Source organism: Pelobates fuscus, chromosome 6, assembly GCF_036172605.1.
Source record: "Pelobates fuscus isolate aPelFus1 chromosome 6, aPelFus1.pri, whole genome shotgun sequence".
NCBI classification, from domain to species: Eukaryota; Metazoa; Chordata; class Amphibia; order Anura; family Pelobatidae; genus Pelobates; species Pelobates fuscus.
Window position 1 is genome coordinate 101256650 of NC_086322.1, and position 19768 is coordinate 101276417.

The 19768-nt window shown below is 48.1% G+C and overlaps 1 protein-coding gene across 1 annotated transcript in view; it reads right to left on the minus strand.

Annotated features, from left to right (window-relative positions):
- TLR3 (toll like receptor 3) overlaps positions 1–19768 on the minus strand; it is a 48604-nt gene that overhangs the window by 18328 nt on the left and 10508 nt on the right. The window contains exons 2-3 of the mRNA XM_063458095.1: positions 19014–19464; positions 17828–18019 (exon numbers count right to left, since the gene is read on the minus strand). Of these exons, the coding sequence (XP_063314165.1) occupies positions 17828–18019; positions 19014–19457 (636 nt within the window). The 5' untranslated portion in view covers positions 19458–19464. The remainder of the gene's footprint in view (positions 1–17827; positions 18020–19013; positions 19465–19768) is intronic.

Genomic DNA, 19768 nt, shown 5'->3' on the forward strand with positions numbered 1-19768 from the left:
TTGTAAAAATATGTAAAATCCTCCTTAAAAATAAAATTTTTAGTTATTTAATACATCCTATTTACAAAATGACAGGAAGTTATTGCAATATTGACAGTACAGGTATACCCCGCTTTACAAACCCTCACTTTACGTACACTCGCGAGTATGGACATACCCGCAAAGTGGGGGGGCGTGGCTTCGACACCGACTAAGATGGCTGCTTAGAGTCTGAGCTCCGCTACACCTCACCCCTATGAAGCGATCTCCCATACGCAATAGAACACAAATGGGCCGTAGCCGCCGCACAGATAACCCACAGACCCCCAAGAACCCGCACTCAAACCCACAGCAGGGGCCGATGGATGGTTTTCTGCAGCCGCCTCGTGAACCACCGGGTGAGACTGAGAACCCGGGCCCAAGCCCGACCACGCGGTTACCTACCTCGATGGCAAGTGGCGACTCCCCAGCCTTGGACCGGATCAGCACCGAACTGAGGACCATGGCAGCTGCCATGGCTGCCATGGCTACTAAGGCTGATCTCCTCACCCTCACCACCACGATCCAAGACGCCATGAGAGCTGAGATGGCTGGGCTGCGGTCGGAAGTGGGAGAGCAGGCAGGCCGTATACAGGCCTTGGAACACTCTACTGCCTCACAGGCTGCACAGCACGCGGCTACCGACCTTGCTGTCTCCAGACAGGGAGACTTAATCCTCCACATGCGACGGCACTTGGAGGATTTGGATAATAGGGGCCGGAGGCACAATATCAGGATCCGGGGGATCCCGGAGACTGAAGGGAGGGAGAATCCCCAAGACCTACTCACGGAGCTCTTCACGAGCATACTGGGCGCAGAAGCTCCTCAAACGTTTGCTTTTGAACGTGCACATAGAGCATTACGACCACGGGCAGCGGATGATGGCCCAAGAGATATGATCTGTTGCCTCCAATCCTTCCCTGTTAAGGACATGATCATGAAAAAGGCTAGGACACAGCCCACATGGCTCTTCCACGGTACTCCTATATCCCTATATAATGATCTTTCTCCACTCACTCTGGAAGCAAGGAGGGCGCTCCGGCCGGTGACAACAATGCTCCGCGCAAACAACATCACCTACAAGTGGGGATTTCCTTTTGCATTGATGGCACACCACCACAATACCTGGATATCGGCTAGATGGCCTGAGGACGTTCCACGGTTCCTACAAGAGCTTAATCTACCACCTACTCCGGTCATGAATTGGATCCTAGGCCCTCAAGGGCAGGAACCTAGGCAGAGGGGTGCTCCCCGCAGACGCGGAGGCGGATCTCCAATGGGTCGTCCATACCAGCGTCGTCGACAGGGCTCCGGGGACCAAGCTGAGTAAGTACTGTCCTCCCCTACCTGGGTCACCCCTTGCGCCTACCGAGCTGGGTCCGCACCACCCCCCCCCCCCCCGTGTGACATTGGAGCCTCCTGGGCCAAAGGTATCATCACAGGGCTGATGTGGTTACACTCTATTTGTTTGGGGGGGTGTGTGTACTGGGGGTTCCGGGGCACCGTCCCTATGCAGTAATCCTTATGCCTGTATTGTACCCCTTACCCCCTGCCAGGACAGTGTCAACGTGGGGGCAACTGGATCCTGGAATCGCAGGACTGCACTTCTGGACGCTGGGGGTTTTGGGAGGGGGTCTTGGGGCGGCATGCATTGGACTATAATTGCAGGCATGGTTGATGTGGGGACTTATGCCTACGATGTGTTTTACTCTGTGATTGGGTCTCACCACTCCCCCATATGCTCTTGTTTGCCCCCCCCCCCCCCCCACCTCTTTTTCCTCTCCCCCGCCTAGACAAAGGTATCAAACGTCAGGAATAAAAAATACAAGCCACATACAATACGTATAAAAATAAATAAATAAAAAGAGGAATAAAGAGAAAAGAAAGAGAAAGGGAAGGAAAATAATAATAAATAAACGACCCCTCTATAAAAATTCACACTGTAAGCAAGACTTAGGATATATTATTCAGAGCGATAAAGGATACGCCAGAATATGCATGTCTCCCCCCCCCCCTTCCCCCCCCCTCCTATAAATAAATAAAGCAAAAAATAAAAAAATAAAAAAAAATACTATGCAAAAAAGGAGAAAAAAAAAAATATATATAAAAAATAAAAATCAATAAATATTCCCTGTATATTCCCCCCCCCCCTCCCCCAGCTACCGCATTATCAGCTTACCATCTATTGCGCACTGTACTTTCTATTTTTACATTTTGTAACTAGGGCTGGAGTGCCCCCTACACGGGCGTGCTTGCACATGGGTCTCACTACTTTCCACCCACCCTTTTATATCGTTATTGTTTCTTATTATGCTCACAGTACCATGTCTCTAGCGGTACTCACAGCGTTGTATATCCAGCGACACTTTGAATACTGTCACCAATGGTACTCACGGTATTGTATCTTCAATGACACTCACAGTGCTCTGTCTCCAATAGCTTTCACAAGGTTGAGTCTCCAGTAACATACTCAGTACAGTGTCCCCAGTAATACTCGCAGTATTGTATCTCCAGCAATGCTCACAGTAACATGTCTCCGGTAATGCCCACAGTACTGTGTCTCCAGTAATACTCACGGTAATGTGTCTTCAGTAATACAGCAGTGTATAGCCAGTAAAGCTCACGGTACTGTATCACTATATTCTTTGTACTGTTCACAGTATTGTGTCTCCAGTAATGCTCACAGTAATGTACCTTCACTAATACTCACAGTATTGAGTCTCCAGTAATGCTCACAGGATTGTATCTCCAATAATGCTCATAGTAATGTGTCTCCAATATTGCTCAAAACATTGTACCTTATGTAACACTCACAGTTTTGTGTCTCCAGTAATGTTCACAGTAATGTATCTCCAGTAATACTCACAGTATTGTGTCTCCAGTAATGCTCACAGTACTATGTCTCAAGTAACACTCACGGTAATGTGTCTTCAGTAACACAGCAGCGTATAGCCAGTAATGCACACGGTACTGTGTCACTGTATTGTCTGTAGCACTCACGGTATTATGTCTCTAGTAATGCTCACAGTAATGTGTCTCCAGTAATACTCACAGTATTGTGTCTCCTGTAATGCTCACAGTATTATGTCTCCAATAATGCTCACAGTATTGTGTCTCCAATAATGCTCATAGTAATGTATATCCAGCAATTCTCATAGTATTGTGCCTTCTGTAACACTCACACAACTGTGTCACTGTATTGTCTGTAGCACTCACGGTATTGTGTCTCTAGTAATGCTCACAGTAATGTGTCTCCAGTAATACTCACAGTAATGTGTCTCCAGTAATAATCACAGTATTGTGCCTCCAGTAATACACACTGTAATGTAATGTGTCTACAGTACTAATCCCAGCATTGTGTCTCCAGTAAAGTTCACAGTACTGTGTCTCTAGTCATACTCACAGTATAGTATCTTTAGTAACACTCATAGTAATGGGGCTCCAGTAATGATCACGGTATTATGTCCCAATATTGAATCTCCCCCCCCCCCCACCCCCCCCCCCCCCTTGGACACCAGGTCCCCCGACGACGACTATGCATATGACACGGGGCAGGCTAGACCTCTGTGGCTATTTGGGGCCTCACCTGGTAGGGATGCAGGACAAAAGTTGTGGCGCTTTGTTATTAACACCGCTTAAATTACATAGTTACTGGCTTTTGAATTATTGAATTATTGTATTATTATCATCCATGGGCTACGGTTATGCCCTTATGGCTGTTCTATTATTCACGCATACGAAAAATTTTTTACAGATCGCGCTAATTTGTACTTCACGTAACACATTGTCAGGGGTTGGGGTGTGGGGACCATCCCAATCCCATACATACTCTAACACTTTTGTCTGGTGCCGAACCGCACATCCCAACACGCACTCGTGCTTACCCTACACGGCGGAACCTGGGGCCTCCTGATACCTGGCCTAGCTGCCGGTACGGACTCCCTGTGCCTCCGACCGTAGCACGAGTCACCCCCCATAAGGGGGTGGATCTTCTGAGACGCCTTCTGTCTCAGCTGTAACACCCGTTACCACGGGCATTTACTTCTCTTCTCTAATCTTCACTCCTCGTTCTTGAGTCTCTCCCTCCTCTGACCTACCCCCTCCTGCCCTGCACCCGGGGTGGTCTGTCCCTCTGGGCCTCTCCTTGACCCGCGCTAGGGCGGTTGTAACCCCCCCCTGGATTTGCCCACCTAAGGTGACGGGAGGGTATACTTCATTATAATGGATCCCGGAAAGGGGTGTGCGGAGCCTGGTGCTTATCGCCCTGCTCCCTTGTCTGTCCGCACTATTAACTGCAGAGGCCTGAACATACCTGAGCGACGGACCCATCTACTTCGAGAATTAAAAAAGAATCATATCTCGGTGGCGTTGCTACAGGAAACGCACTTCCGAACTGGGGCAGCTCCCAGATTACATAACAAACATTTCCCGATCAATTATTTCTGCGATCATCCAACATCGCGGAAAGCAGGGGTGGCCATCCTAATAGCAGCGCACCTGGACTTCCAGAAGCTGGACAGTCAGCTTGATTCACAGGGACGCTATCTTTTTCTGAAGGGGACGATCTCGGGCATGATGTACACGTTTGCCACGGCCTACGTACCTAATGCCCGACAAGCTCAGTTCCTCAGAGGAATGCTGAATAAACTAAACAACTTCTCGGAAGGTGCACTCATCCTGGGGGGGGATCTCAACGCATCCCTGGACCCCATCATGGACACCTCCACGGGACATAGCAGTATCTCCCATCTACACTTGCGTTCTATGAAACGGTCGCTGGGAGATATGGGTCTGGTAGACTGCTGGAGGGCCCTTCACCCCTCCACCAAAGACTACACCTATTATTCGGCGTTGCATGATCGGTACTCCCGCATCGATTATGTTTTTATTCGCCAACTGGGTCTACAGAGGCTCATCTCCGCTACCATAGATCCAGCCACGTGGTCAGATCACAACGCGGTCACAGTGGACCTTGAATCTCCTCTCTATCGGCCCTCGTCGTGGTCGTGGAGGCTGAATGAAGCCCTTCTACTCGATCCTGGGACACGGACCCAAGTTGCCCAAGCTTTGGAACAGTATTTCCAAGAAAACGACGTGCCGGAAACCTCTCCAGTGTCGATTTGGGAGGCACATAAAAGCGTTATTAGAGGCACACTCATCCGAATAGCGTCCCACAAAAAGAAAGCAGCTGCACTCGAAATGGCGGATCTATACAAATCAATCTCAGCTCTAGAACAGCAACACAAACACTCTCACCTAATGGAGACATATGGGAAACTCATGCAGGCCAGACGACAACTGAAGGATCTTCTCACAAAACGTTATCTCAATTCCCTACAACGCAATCGGGGGTTCTTCTATACTCACGCCAACAAGGGGGGGAAATACCTAGCTCATCTCCTGAAGGGGAATGCCCCCCGCTCACAGGTTCGCAGCCTACGCCTCTCTTCGGGCACCTCCACGATCTTCCCGGCTGAGATAGCTGAGGAATTTAAGAAATACTATCACTCACTTTACAATATACACGCGACAGACGACGATGTTGCTGCACTTGACGAAGGCATCCTGACGCGGAACTACTTGCGAGAGTCGGTGGAGAGGACGATCGATCCCGATACAGCAGAGACGCTGGACGGGCTGATCACTGAGGAGGAATTAAAAACGGCCTTGAAATCGACCAAGACGGGCAAGGCACCGGGCCCAGACGGATTTTCCGTGGGGTACTATAAAGCATTCTCGACCATACTGTTACCTTGGTTCACGAAGGCTCTGAATGCGATAGCTACAGGGGAGACCTTCGGAACGGAATCCCAGGCTGCTATTATCACTGTCCTGCCGAAACCGGGAAAAGACCCCACGATGTGTAGCAATTATCGCCCAATCTCCCTTCTAAATGTGGATGCTAAGCTATTTACTAAGGCACTTGCAACAAGACTCAGATCTGTTCTACCGGCACTCATACATATGGATCAGACAGGATTCATCCCCGGCCGAGAGGCAAGAGATAGCACCCTGAGGGCATTCGCAATTCAACATAGAGCACGCACGCAGGGACAACCTCTCCTCCTCCTCTCCACCGACGCTGAGAAGGCGTTTGACAGGGTGAAATGGCCATACATGCTTACCACCCTTGGCGCTATGGGGTTGGGACAGGGGTTCCTCACATGGATACGGGCGCTGTACCACAATCCGCGGGCCGCGGTTCGTGTGAACGGGGCGCTAACGGCGGATTTTGCAATCTCCAACGGCACAAGGCAGGGATGCCCGCTGTCGCCCCTGCTCTTTGCCATGTCCTTAGAACCCCTACTTCAAACTATTCGACAACATCCTGACGTTAGGGGATACTCGTGGCGAGGGGTGGAACATAAAGTGGCCGCATATGCGGATGACCTTTTGTTCTTCATTTCCTCACCTCGCGTCACCATGCCCTGCCTGATGGCCGCGCTTGAGTGATTCGGCACAATATCAGGTTTCAAACTTAACCTGTCCAAATGCGAAGTACTTAATATTACCATTCCGGAAGCTGAATATTGGGCCTTGGATACCCTCTTCCCCTTCCGCTGGTGTCCCAGTAAAATGAAATATCTTGGGATATGGCTCACGTCGGACCCGAGCGACCTATACCCTCTAAACTTCCCTCCACTCTTGAAGACGATCCTGGCGGACCTGGAAAGATGGGCATACCCACACGTTTCATGGTTTGGACGAATCGCTGTCCTTAAAATGAATGTTCTACCCAGGCTCCTGTATGCATTTCAAACTCTACCCTGGGCCATTCCTCCACATTTCTTCTCCACACTGAGATCGGCAACTCTCCGCTATGTCTGGAAAGGCGAGAGACCGCGGCTCCGCCACGATCTACTTTGCTTACCTCGATGCCGTGGGGGACTGGCATTGCCAGATTTTAAAAAGTACCACCAGGCCACGACCCTCCAGCGCATCCTGGAATGGCATGCAACCACGCACCAGAAACAGTGGGTGACACTGACTAAAGATGGGCAGGAGGCACAACTGAAATACGCCATCTGGGCGGGAAGACCTATGGCAGTTGACAAGGGGAACTCGGTAGGCATCATAACACAAACGCTCATCAGCTGGAAACACGCGAGAGAACAACCGCATGTCTCGCCCACACCTAGTCCCTTAATCCCCATCATCCATAACCCGGCGATAGGCGGGGGCATCCCACCAAGCGCATGGCCCTTTGCAGAGAGCCGCACCCATGTTCCCATATCCACAGTCCTGCGTAATGGCGCCCTGAAATCCCTGGACTCCCTACTAGGACAATCGCCACGGACACCTCTGCTCACACTACGTTATATGCAGGTACAGCACTACTACAATAATGTACGCAACAAGGAGAAACTACACAGAGACCTCACCTGGTTTGAACTGCACTGCGAAAGGGGCTCATCGCTGGGAAAACCTATATCCACCCTCTACCAACACCTGGTGGTGGGACACTTGACAGAGAATAATGTCTTCCGCAGGCAATGGGAGACTTTGTTAAGTACTGCCTTTACGTCCCAGCAATGGGAAACTGCGCTGCTCTGGCAGCACAAAAGCTCCGTCTGCACTCAATACCAGGAAACGAACTATAAACTACTGGCCCTATGGTACCGGACACCCATATTACTCCATAGGATTTTTCCAACGACGCCCCCGACATGCTGGAGGTGTCTTGAGGAAAGGGGCACAATCGTACACATTTGGTGGGACTGTCGCCTTATAGTCCCATTCTGGGACATGGTCAGGGATGCGATCGTCGAAATCTTGGGAGCGACGGCGGAATGGACGGCGGCGCTAGTCCTCCTACATATTTCGACGCTGTCAATTGCTGGATACAAAAAATCGATCCTGCGCCATCTCCTTAATGCGGCCAAAGCATTGATCCCCCTATACTGGAAGAAGACAGAGATTCCCAAGAAGGAAGAATGGATTCGTAGGGTGGAGGAGATTCAAGGAGCGGAAGCCACTCGGACCTCGTTGCTTGGTAGGGGGGACAGACATGCGGAGCAATGGCAACCATGGTTTGCATTCATATCTAATGGCCATTGAGAGTTGGAAAAAAGGGCACCTGGCCCAGCGGGATATGACCACCCCTACCCTCCATATCCTCCCTGAACCGTCTATAACTGAACTTGGGAGCAACTCTCCTATCCTATCCTATTCTACTCTCTCTCTCAATTCCTTTTCTCTCTCCATCTATATATTCTTGATTCTTCTCTAGGATCCTCAACTGTTACAAACACATGACTATAATACACGCTAGATGTGGTGACACATTTCTATTAATGTAGGGGCCGGGCGATTCGGCCAGGTGGACATTGGGTTTGCCTCACACTGCCTCTCACGGAATTGGTTGAGGGTTTAGGGTCTCATACACAATTGACTTGAGTGGCGATGTGGTGTTTGGTAGAATAGCGGCGGTCCGCATGACCGCTAACGCACGCACATACCCCTACAAGCGGGTGACACAGTGCCTCATAGCCACATGAAGACCCATGATATCTAGCTATACCCGACCTGGACTGCACCTCGCTATAGCGACGCTAATCACCATGCCTCACGTACCCCACCACAACTAGTAGGGTACACTTCAGACACGTAGCGCAATACACAAAGGTGACTTCTAGCTGTCCGCTCTGTTATGTGGCGCATTAGGATGGTGTCATTATATGTTGAACGCTGTTTATAACATTACGTCTTCCTTGCCGAATATGTATATGTCATGTATAATTCTGCATGTTAACAATTCACTTATTTTGTATAATACTTTTTCAAGTTTCGAGCAATTAGGACCTGCGAGTCCTCGCTCACGAATATGTCTGTACACTTGAACCTCTGACCTCGTATCATACTAATAAAACAGATTTATAAAAAAAAAAAAGACATACCCGCAAAGTGTACGTAAAGTGATTCGAGAGTACGGACATTCCCGCGCATGCTCATGTGAATTCACTGGAAGCCTGTTTACTCAGAGACATGTTGCTCTGGCCTTGCTACAGAGGACTGTTAATGTGGGCTGCTGTTTTACCCTAGTTGGCAAAGTGAGTTCACATATTAGGTAAAACTGCCAAACTCTGATACCTTTGTGTGTTTGGCTAAATTGGACTAATAGTTTCTCTGCCCTCGTAGTTCCCTCTTTTTCCACAAGTCACACTTTAAAGAGTAATCCCCACATTCATAATACAGTATATAAAACCAAATTCACCTGACCCACCCTTAACCTTAACCTTAAGCTTAACCTAAAAGTGATCGATTATCGCAATATTTTAGACTTTTGACACTCACTAAAAACAGTTTAAGCACAATAGCAAAACATTATTATGAATAATTATCCAGCTCTTTGGGTTGCTGACCCCATGGCAAACAATACTGTTTTTCCAGAAAACCATCTGGCTGTTTTAACCTTGTGACTAGTAGTTGCAAATTCACCCCCCAGCTTAAATTGATTTCTTACTTCCAGTTTTCAAAGCTGTTTTAAAGCAATCCTTGCATTTTCACTGTATATAAAGCCCATTTTTGTAGAGAAAATGAACTATGTGGCAGGAAAATCAGTAGAATTTTTTTTAGCATTGGCGTATTTATGTCAGTTATGCCTGTAAATGACTATTGCAATGCAGTACATGTATTGGTAAGTGAAAAAAGGTATTGCTTCACTTTAAGTACATTTTCGTTTTACATACATGCTCTGGTCCCATTGTGTACTTAAAAGTGGGGTATGCCTGTATATATTTACATGGTTTGGTTAAATGGATATCATATTACTAAAATGTATTTGCTTCTGACATTTCCCTTTCCATTTATTCCATTCTTCTCTTAATATAATATTATTTTCCAAGTATGCGCGGTAGATTAATTTGTGATGTTTATTATCTAGAATGGAGTATAAAATCTCTTTAACATCTGGCAAGTCACTAGTTTTACAATATCTAATTATGGTTGCAAATGCTACAATTAAAATATGACCTACCATAATTTTTTTGTGTTTTGGAAGGTGATCTGGAATTCTTTTAAATAGACAAACTATCGAGTTTGACAGACAGCTGCTTGATTTTGCCTGCAGCTGATGCGGAATGAGCCAGACATGGGGTGAATAAGGGGCACAGGGGTGTTAAAATGTACAGGGAATGTGATATGAAACACAGGGGTGTAAGAGACATGGGCAATGAGACATAGTGGTAAAACACAAGCGGTAAAAGGGGGGTAAAATATACTAAAGAGTTAATTAGGACATTATAAAAAGGGATACAAGACAAATGAGAGGGTAAAAGACTACAAAAGGGAGACGGAGAAGCAAAAGCAGGAATACAAACACAAGTTGAATACAATACACAAACGACATTTAGACACAAAGAGGGGGAAAGAGAGGGGTTAAGAGACACGCAGAGGCACACATTCATTATGTAGACAAAAATCATTCCACTGGCCCACCTTTAAAGATATTCAATGTCTTGTGATAGGTAACAATTAATTGGGTCCATAATGGATAACTAAATTTAAGTAGTGGGTGTTGTAATACATTGATAATGGAACACTCTCATTGAGCAGTTGTATTTGAATCCTGGATCTGGTGAATAGGGGGAAAAAAGAACCTCAACACAAAGTAAAGGGCATATGCCAAATAGCTATGTTACCATTGCTGAAGTGAAACAACCAAGGCATTAAAATACTTGCAGACTATGTCAAGTGGCAGTGCAACTCACAGCAGTAACTTTTTCTGCTATTTCGACATGGTTTCTCAGTAAACTAGGAATTGTCGGGTATTAATGAGGGACGTGCACATTTTCAGACAAATTAGCCAAGAGGCTATGTTTACCATATTTTGGATATAAAACAAGTATTGGTATGAATCAATAATGCTGATATGATTTTCCATTTTTATTTATTTTGTTCATTTTATGTAGCAGGCTTATGCTATATGCTTGTATCAGTAACGGAACTACCTGAAGTGACGGGCCTAGTTGCAGCTGCTACCCATGTGACTGGGGGCCACCATAACTGCAGGGCAGGTGAGGCCCCAGGGCGCGGTTGCCAGGTGAATTGCAGGAGAGGAGCCACACATCACTGCTGTGCTGTGTGGCTCCCTTCCTGCCACTGTGTGCAGCATGGAGAGCGGATCTTGGTCTGACAGGAAATGCTCACTGAGAGCACTTAATCTCAGACTGGACCTGAGCAAGTACAGGAGGGGAGGGGGAAGTGAGACATGGAGGGGCTCGAGGGGAAAGGGACACATGGAGGGAATGGGGATGGGATGCATGAAGGGGCTGGTGGGTGGGAATGGGACACATGGAAAAGCTGCGGGATGGGAGGAAATGGGACACATGTGGAGAAGGGAATGATACACTTGGAGGGCCTGGGGGAGGGAATGAGACACATGGAGGCAGTGGTGTATCCTGGTTTTGTGCTGCCCTCGGCAGGACAAAACTCAGGCGCCCCCCCCCCCCGCGCGCCACCCCCACCCAACCTTTACCCCGCCCCGCATTCTAAATACACACACACACACATTCACTGACAGATACGCATACACTAGCTAACAGAAACACACACTCGCTAACAGAAACACACACACTAACAGACACACTCACACTCAGTAACAGACAAACACACTCACTAACAGACACACACTAACAGACACACACTCAGTCACTAGCAGAGACAACCTAGCAGACACACACACTCACTAACATACACACACACACAGTCACACACACACACACACTCACAGGCAAACACACTAACAGACACACTAACAGACACACACACACACACTAACAGACAGACACACACACACACACACTCACTAACAGACACACACACACACACACTCACTAACAGACACACACACACACACACACACTCACTAACAGACACACACACACACACTCACTAACAGACACACACACACACACACACACACACACACACACTCACTAACAGACACACACACACAAACACACTCACTAACAGACACACACACACACTCACACTCACTAACAGACACTCACACTCACTAACAGACACTCACACTCACTAACAGACACACACACTCACACTAACAGACACACTCACACTCACTAACAGACACTCACACTCATTCACTCACATTAACACTTTTTTTTTTTTTTTTTTACTTTAACCCCCCCAGCCTCCTTACCTTTGGGAATGCTGGGGGGGGTCATCTTTTTTCCCTGGTGGTCCAGTGGCTGCTGGGCGGTCGGGCGGCGCTGGCAGGCGGCTGGCGAGGGAGCACTTCCTCTGAGCTGTCTGCTCAGCTCCCTCGCGCGCCGCACAGTGAGGCTGGGAGGCGGAGCCGGAATATGACGTCATATTCCGGCTCCCAGCCTCACTGTGCAGCGCGCGAGGGAGCTGAGCAGACAGCTCAGAGGAAGTGCTCCCTCGCCAGCCGCCTGCCAGCGCCGCCCGACCGCCCAGCAGCAGCCCAGCATGTCTGTTAGCCGCAAGGCTAACAAGACATTTGCCTTGGGCATTTGGGGGGCGGCTTTTTTTGCCGCCCCCTGGAAAATGCCACCCAAGGCCGCCCAAATGCCTTGTTTGCCTCGCGGCTAATACGCCCCTGCATGGAGGAGCTTGGGGGAGGGAATGAGACACATGGAGGGGCTTGGGGGAGGGAATGAGACACATGGAGGGGCTTGGGGGGAAATGAGCCACATGGAGGGGCTGGGGAGGGAATGAGATAAGGCACTATACAGGGGCGGACTGAGAACCCTCAGGGCCCCCGGGCAAAATAAATCAAGGGCCCCCTTACATGCCCCACCCGCGTTGCCGCAAGCCCCACCCTTGTCCCGCCTCCATGCCCCGCCTCCAGCCACACCCTACACAATCTTTAGACACAAGGAACAAAAGTGCAATATGTTCTAAACAAGTGTCATCTAAAATATTTTTAGAACACACAGACACATATATATACATATATATATATATATTTTATTCAAAAAAGGGTGCCCAAAAGGTAGATCCCAAGATGTTTTTAAACTACAGCTTCTACAATGCTTTGCCATTCTAAAGGCATGCAAAGCATCATGGGAGTTGTAGTTCTACAACATCTGGGTATCTACCTTTTGGGCACCCCTGCTATAAACTATACAAAATCCAGTACACTCACCCAGAAGCTTAAAAGTTTTTTAAAATATAATTGTTTTTTTAAAAAACACAGGAATGAAGCAAAAATAGAGGTACTCTAGCTACAGTATACGATCATCTGCATCAGCTTGTCACAAAGTCAATGTGTCCCATAATGTAAGCTCATTTAAGAGACTGCAGATTCCAGGTTTCATATATATGTGCTCCGTGAATGTTATAGGTGATTTTATATTTTTTTTATTTTATATGTTTCTAACAAAAGTTACTGTAATGCATGGCTTTATAAATTTGTTTGGAATCTAGGAGTCAACTAAAAGTTAGGAGCCAGTCTTTTTTAAACGAAGAAAGCTTCATTTTGAACATGAAAAACACAATTCTTAAGGGGATGCTATAGTCATCAGAACCACTGCAACTTAATGTAGTTGTTCTGGTATCTGTAGCATGTCCTTGCAGGATTTTTAATGTAAAGACTACCTTTTCAGAGAAAAGACCGTGTTTACATTGCTGTCTTGGGACGCCTCTTGTGGCAGTCACTCACGCTTAGTTTCAGCCTCTGCATGGAGGCGCTGAATGTTCCCAATAGAGATGCATTGATGCTGATTGGCGCAGAACAGCCTTTTCTGCACATGCGCAATATCCTCCTAAAGCCTATGGGAAAGTATTGACTTAAAGATTGATGATATCCGCCATGGAGGAAGGACCAGCCATAGGGTCGGGACCAGCTGCGGCAAAACAGGCAAAGCGTAAGAAAAAAGGTGAGTAAAAACACATGGCGACCTGGGATTTGTCGAGCCCTGCTCTAATAGAAAAATACATTAAGTGTATAAATGCACTGAAGCACAGAGAAGCTCCCCTAAGGAGATTCTTATCCCTGAAATTCCTCGATCCCACAACAATGGACAAACAGCAGGAAGTGAAGTAGATTGATCTACAGGGACCTGGAGAGGGGTATATCTAACAGAGACCCTCTCAGTGTCCTTTAGAGAGTGTGTTAGAAAGAATCTCCTCCAGGCCCCATTAGAGACTACAATGGAGTCTAATAGGCTTGGAAGGGGGTCTTTCTAGCAGATGCTATCTCAGTGTCCTTCAGAGAGTGTGTTCGAAAGAATCCCCTCCAGGCCCCATTAGAGACTACAATGGAGTCTAATGGAGCCTGGAGGGGGGTCTCTCCAACACTCTGGTTCCTATTCACAATATAGCAACACAACATAGCTCGCTGATACCTAGGCCAAGTTGGCTCTTCTTACCTCAATTACGGTTGCTGGTTGGCAGGGTGTGGGCTTAGTGGCTGCGGCTGGTAGGCTGTGGGCTTGCTGGCTCTGGCTGGCAGGCTGTGGGCTTGCTGGCTCCGGCTGGCAGGCTGTGGGCTTGCTGGCTCCGGCTGGCAGGCTGTGGGCTTGCTGGCTCCGGCTGGCAGGCTGTGTGCCTACTGGCTTTGGCTGGCAGGCTGTGTTGTTGCTGGCTGTAGGCCTGTGGCTTGCTGGCAGGCTGTGGGCTTGCTATAGGCAGGCTGGCTGGCAGCCTGTAGCGGCCCGGCTGCTGGGCTGTGGGTGCCTGTGGCCTGTGGGCGGCTGGGCTGCTGACCTATGGGCGGCTGCTGGCCTTTGGGCCGGCTGGCTTGTGGTGGCCGGCTGGCGGCTTGTGGTGGCCGGCTGGCGGCTTGTGGTGGCCGGCTGGCGGCCTGTGGTGGCCAGCTGCAGGGCTGTGGGTGCCTGTGGCCGGCTGCTGGGTTGTGGCTGGCTGCTGTGGCCGACCTGTCGCAGGCTGCTGGCCTGTCGGCGGCTGGGTAGTTGGCCTGGGGTCTGGGGCCCTGTGGCTTGCTGGCTGGGGCCTGGGGCCCTGTGGCTTGCTGGGCTGTGGGTGCCTGTGGCTTGCTGGCTGGGGCCCTGTGGCTTGCTGGCTGGGGCCTGGGGCCCTGTGGCTTGCTGGCTGGGGCCCTGTGGCTTGCTGGCTGGGGCCTGGGGCCCTGTGGCTTGCTGGCTGGGGCCTGGGGCCCTGTGGCTTGCTGGCTGGGGCCCTGTGGCTTGCTGGCTGGGGCCTGGGGCCCTGTGGCTTGCTGGCTGGGGCCTGGGGCCCTGTGGCTTGCTGGCTGGGGCCTGGGGCCCTGTGGCTTGCTGGCTGGGGCCCTGTGGCTTGCTGGCTGGGGCCTGGGGCCCTGTGGCTTGCTGGCTGGGGCCTGGGGCCCTGTGGCTTGCTGGCTGGGGCCTGGGGCCCTGTGGCTTGCTGGCTGGGGCCTGGGGCCCTGTGGCTTGCTGGCTGGGGCCCTGTGGCTTGCTGGCTGGGGCCTGGGGCCCTGTGGCTTGCTGGCTGGGGCCCTGTGGCTTGCTGGCTGGGGCCTGGGGCCCTGTGGCTTGCTGGCTGGGGCCCTGTGGCTTGCTGGCTGGGGCCCTGTGGCTTGCTGGCTGGGGCCTGGGGCCCTGTGGCTTGCTGGCTGGGGCCCTGTGGCTTGCTGGCTGGGGCCTGAGGCCCTGTGGCTTGCTGGCTGGGGCCTGGGGCCCTGTGGCTTGCTGGCTGGGGCCCTGTGGCTTGCTGGCTGGGGCCTGGGGCCCTGTGGCTTGCTGGCTGGGGCCTGGGGCCCTGTGGCTTGCTGGCTGGGGCCTGGGGCCCTGTGGCTTGCTGGCTGGGGCCTGGGGCCCTGTGGCTTGCTGGCTGGGGCCTGGGGCCCTGTGGCTTGCTGGCTGGGGCCTGGGGCTGGGGCCCTGTGGCTGGGGCCTGCTGGCTGGGGCCTGGGGTCTGCTGGCTGGGGCCTGTGGCTTGCTGGCTGGCCTGGGGCCTGTGGCTTGCTGGCTGGCCTGGGGCCTGTGGCTGGGGCCCTGTGGCTGGCTGGCCTGGGGGCCTGGGGCCCTGTGGCTGGGGGCCTGGGGCCCTGTGGCTGGGGGGCTGGGGGCCTGGGGGCCTGGGGCCCTGTGGGTCTGTGGCTGGCCGGCGGGTATGTGGCTGACCTGGCTGGTTGCTGGGCCTGTGATGTGAAGATGGCCGACCCATGTGGATTCCGGTCCCGTGCAGGCGGCGCCCGTCGACGTCATCGCGTCACGTAGTGACGTCGACGCGCCTCCGCGCACAGGACCGGGCCCCTCCTCCTCCTCCTCCTCCTCCTCCTCCTGATACAGCAGTAAGTATATTACAGCGCCGGGCCCCGATCTCCACACTAAATAACTTTGCAGCCATGCACATTATGTGCACGGCTGCGGCGGGCCCCCCTCCCGGCCGGGCCCTCGGACCACGTCCGAAGTGCCCGACCGGTCAGTCCGCCCCTGGCACTATAGTGCCAGAAAAAAACAAACTTGGTTTTCCTGGCACTATAGTTTCCCTTTAAGCTCATTTTAAACTGGATATTCTATAAACTAGGGAATATATCAGTACCTTTTTGTTGTTGTTTTTCATTCCCTAAGATTGCCTTTTAATTTTCTAGTGGAGTTAAATCAAAATCAAACATTTTTTGGGAAAAGAATAAGCAAGCTGTGCTTGGTTTCCATCTCAGGTAGTGTTGCCACAGTTTCGAAATTCAGTTTTAAGTTCACTACAAGTCATTGTTTGGCGAATAAGCCCCAAAAGGTTTTAGCTACTGAGCTGAACATATATTAGGTAGAAATTTTGTTTATCTTACCTCAGAGGGAATATTAAATATTTGGTGATGGCAATAATAAACAAGTAGCCCACAACTTGATGATTATTGCCCACATATTCTAAAACTGTGTTCTCAATAAATTTAACCGAAACTTGCATTAAAAGCAGAATGTATTCAGCATTAATCATCAATTATATAAATCCTGCCGTACTGGTTATGATGCTATGGGTTTCCTGGTGTAAGCAAATTGTTTAAGAATGGTTTGAGAAAATACCTGGGCTCTGTCACCTACTTCGCTGCAGCCCAGAAGCTCCCTGCATTGATCTAGCCCATAAGTGTAAGTTAGCTCATTGGCCGAGAGAGCTCAGTAGACGGTCTCAGCCAATGAACTGGCTCTGTGCAGCAGGACTTACCTCAGTCAAACTCACAAAGCTCCTTGCAGATACTTCCAGCCACAGAAAAGGAAGTACTCGGCAGTCCCTAGTAAGTTGTTGAAATGTTGAAATGTTTTTAAAATACTACTTACTCTTGGAGGGCACCAGAGCTTACTTGACACCATAACCACTACAACAGGCTGTAGTGTTTAAAGTGTTCCATTAATAAACTCTTGAAAACAATAAAGTGTGCAAACTATTGAAGAATTTCAAGACTGTGGTTTAGCAAACTATAATACGCATGTGTATGATGTCCTCATATTTGCATAAATCATAGTATCTGACTAGTATAATTTTGCAATGCAATAAACAGCTGCTAAAAAAGGAAGAATTAAAAAAAAATTTCTGTGGTTTGTGTTTTTTGTTTGTTTGTCTGTTGCTTTGCTGTTTAAGAAAGTGTTGCAATAAAGCATTGTTACTAAAATTAGAGCATTTCTTAGCTACAGAATAAGAATTTTTATAAAAAAAAGAAAAATGATATAATTAAAAATTATTTGGGCACATCATTCAAATGTATAAATAGGGCAGAAGATACCCTTACACAATGAAGTGATGGCTATAGCATCTGTCCTATCAATAAAGGAGGAACTGTGGAAGAATCATTGTGGGCTACATCAAACCACAAAATTAGGATTAAGGCCATAAAATCCTTTTTGTGTTCGAGTGTGTGGCTATACATGCCCAATATGAGTCCACTTACTTCTCTTATTGGATTCGATGAGAGATCAAACTTCTGTAGTGATGTGTTATGCAGACATTCAAGCTCTCCATCCTTCAGCACAGCAATTTTATTAGAAAACAGTAAAAGCTCCTTAAGATTTGCCAATTGAGGCCGGTCTCCTAATGAAGTCGATGTTAGTTTGTTGTGGGACATGTTGAGAACAGTCAGATTCTGCAGAGAATAAATCATATTATAGACAGACTTAATAAATATGTCAGACATTTAATAGTAAGAAACATTATATAGCTGTGACTATTCTTATCACATGAAGGCATGAGAAAGGCAGCTGTGTGCAATATAAAAAGACTGACTGCACCAAAAGAGTCTTTGCACCAAAACCACTACAATAAAATGTAGCTTAGGCCAGGTAATTCCCCTACTGAAAACCCTTTTAGGCCACAACCTATATTTTGAAAAATAGAAGAAGATCCAGGCTCCAAAAAGTCTTTTTTTTGTGCAGACTTTATTAGTAACTGCAGGTTAATAAGTGACAAAGTTACCACCAACTAAGTTAATTTATGACTTTGTCAAGTCATAAATATAAGTGAAAAACACACACATATATATATATATACACACAACAATTTGAAAAAAGATAGCACTCCAGGGACTTTTGAATATTGATGAAAATAAAGCTTAACTTTTATATAGCTTCCTTCTGAAGAAAGTTTGTGTGAGAACTGAAACGTCGATTTGTCTGTTGGCAATCATTTGCTGAATAAAAGTTACGTTTTATTTTCATCAATATTCAAAAGTCCCTGGAGTGCTATCTTTTTTCAAATGTTTGTATAATTCTGCCGACCAGCACTGGGCCTGATAAAAATTGATGATCTCAGCCAATCCAATGCTCCACATAGGAAAGCATTGGGCAGCTAGTGCGCATGCACATGAAATCGCCACGGTGCACCAATCTAGTGGCTGTCGGGAAGAAAAACATGTAAGTATTGCAATTTCTAACAATCTGCAATGTTTTACATTGCAGGGTTGACACTAAAGGGCCGCTAGACTCAGACCACTTCATTGAGATGAAATGGTCCAAGTGCCTTTAGTAGTCCTTATTGCTTTAAAACACACACACGAAGGTCAACAACAAAGTAATTCATGCATTAACAGGAGGACTTAAAAAAAAAAACCAAAAAACAGATGATTAAATATTGCATCTTACCTCTAGTTTTTCAAAAGGATTTCCATTTATAGCAGTTATCCCATTGTAGTTCAAATGGAGTTCATTCAGATTTGTGCATGAAACAAAATACTCTTCTGAAATCTTAGTAAATTCATTGTGTTGAAAATTTAAAATTTTAAGAAGAGGCAGGATCTGACACACTTCCGGTTCAAATAAATGAAGGGTATTGTATCCAACATCAAGTTGTTCGAGTTGATTATATATGGAGAGATTGGCAGCTGGCAGTTTTTTGAGTTGGTTATGAGAAAGATCTAGCACTTTAATTGTGTGTGGAAGGTCAGAAGGTATTACAGACAGTTTGTGATGACTGCAGTCTGCTTTTTCTTGAGTGACCTTGCACGGGTTTGCAGCCAAGGCTGATATCAGGCAGATTGCATAAATGCCGTAAAGCCCATTCAGCAAGAAGACATGTATACGCTTCATTTTAGCCCTGCAATGAAAAGGATAACCAAAAATTATTCAGAAAGAAATTATTAACAAAAGGGCATATTAACAAAAGGGCATTTAAAAGATTTCATGGGTTAGTCTAGACAAAATTTGACCCTATATTTTTAAATGCAGTAAAGTGAATTTTCAGTTAAAGTCCAAAATAGCCAAAGAGAAAAATGAACTTAGCAGAATATTTTACAGTTTTCCTACAGTTTTGCTACAGTAGTCTAAAATATAAAAACTATTTTTAAAAATCATGGTGAAACAATAACATACGCTAGAGACCAGTGATCCCTCTGCTCCCC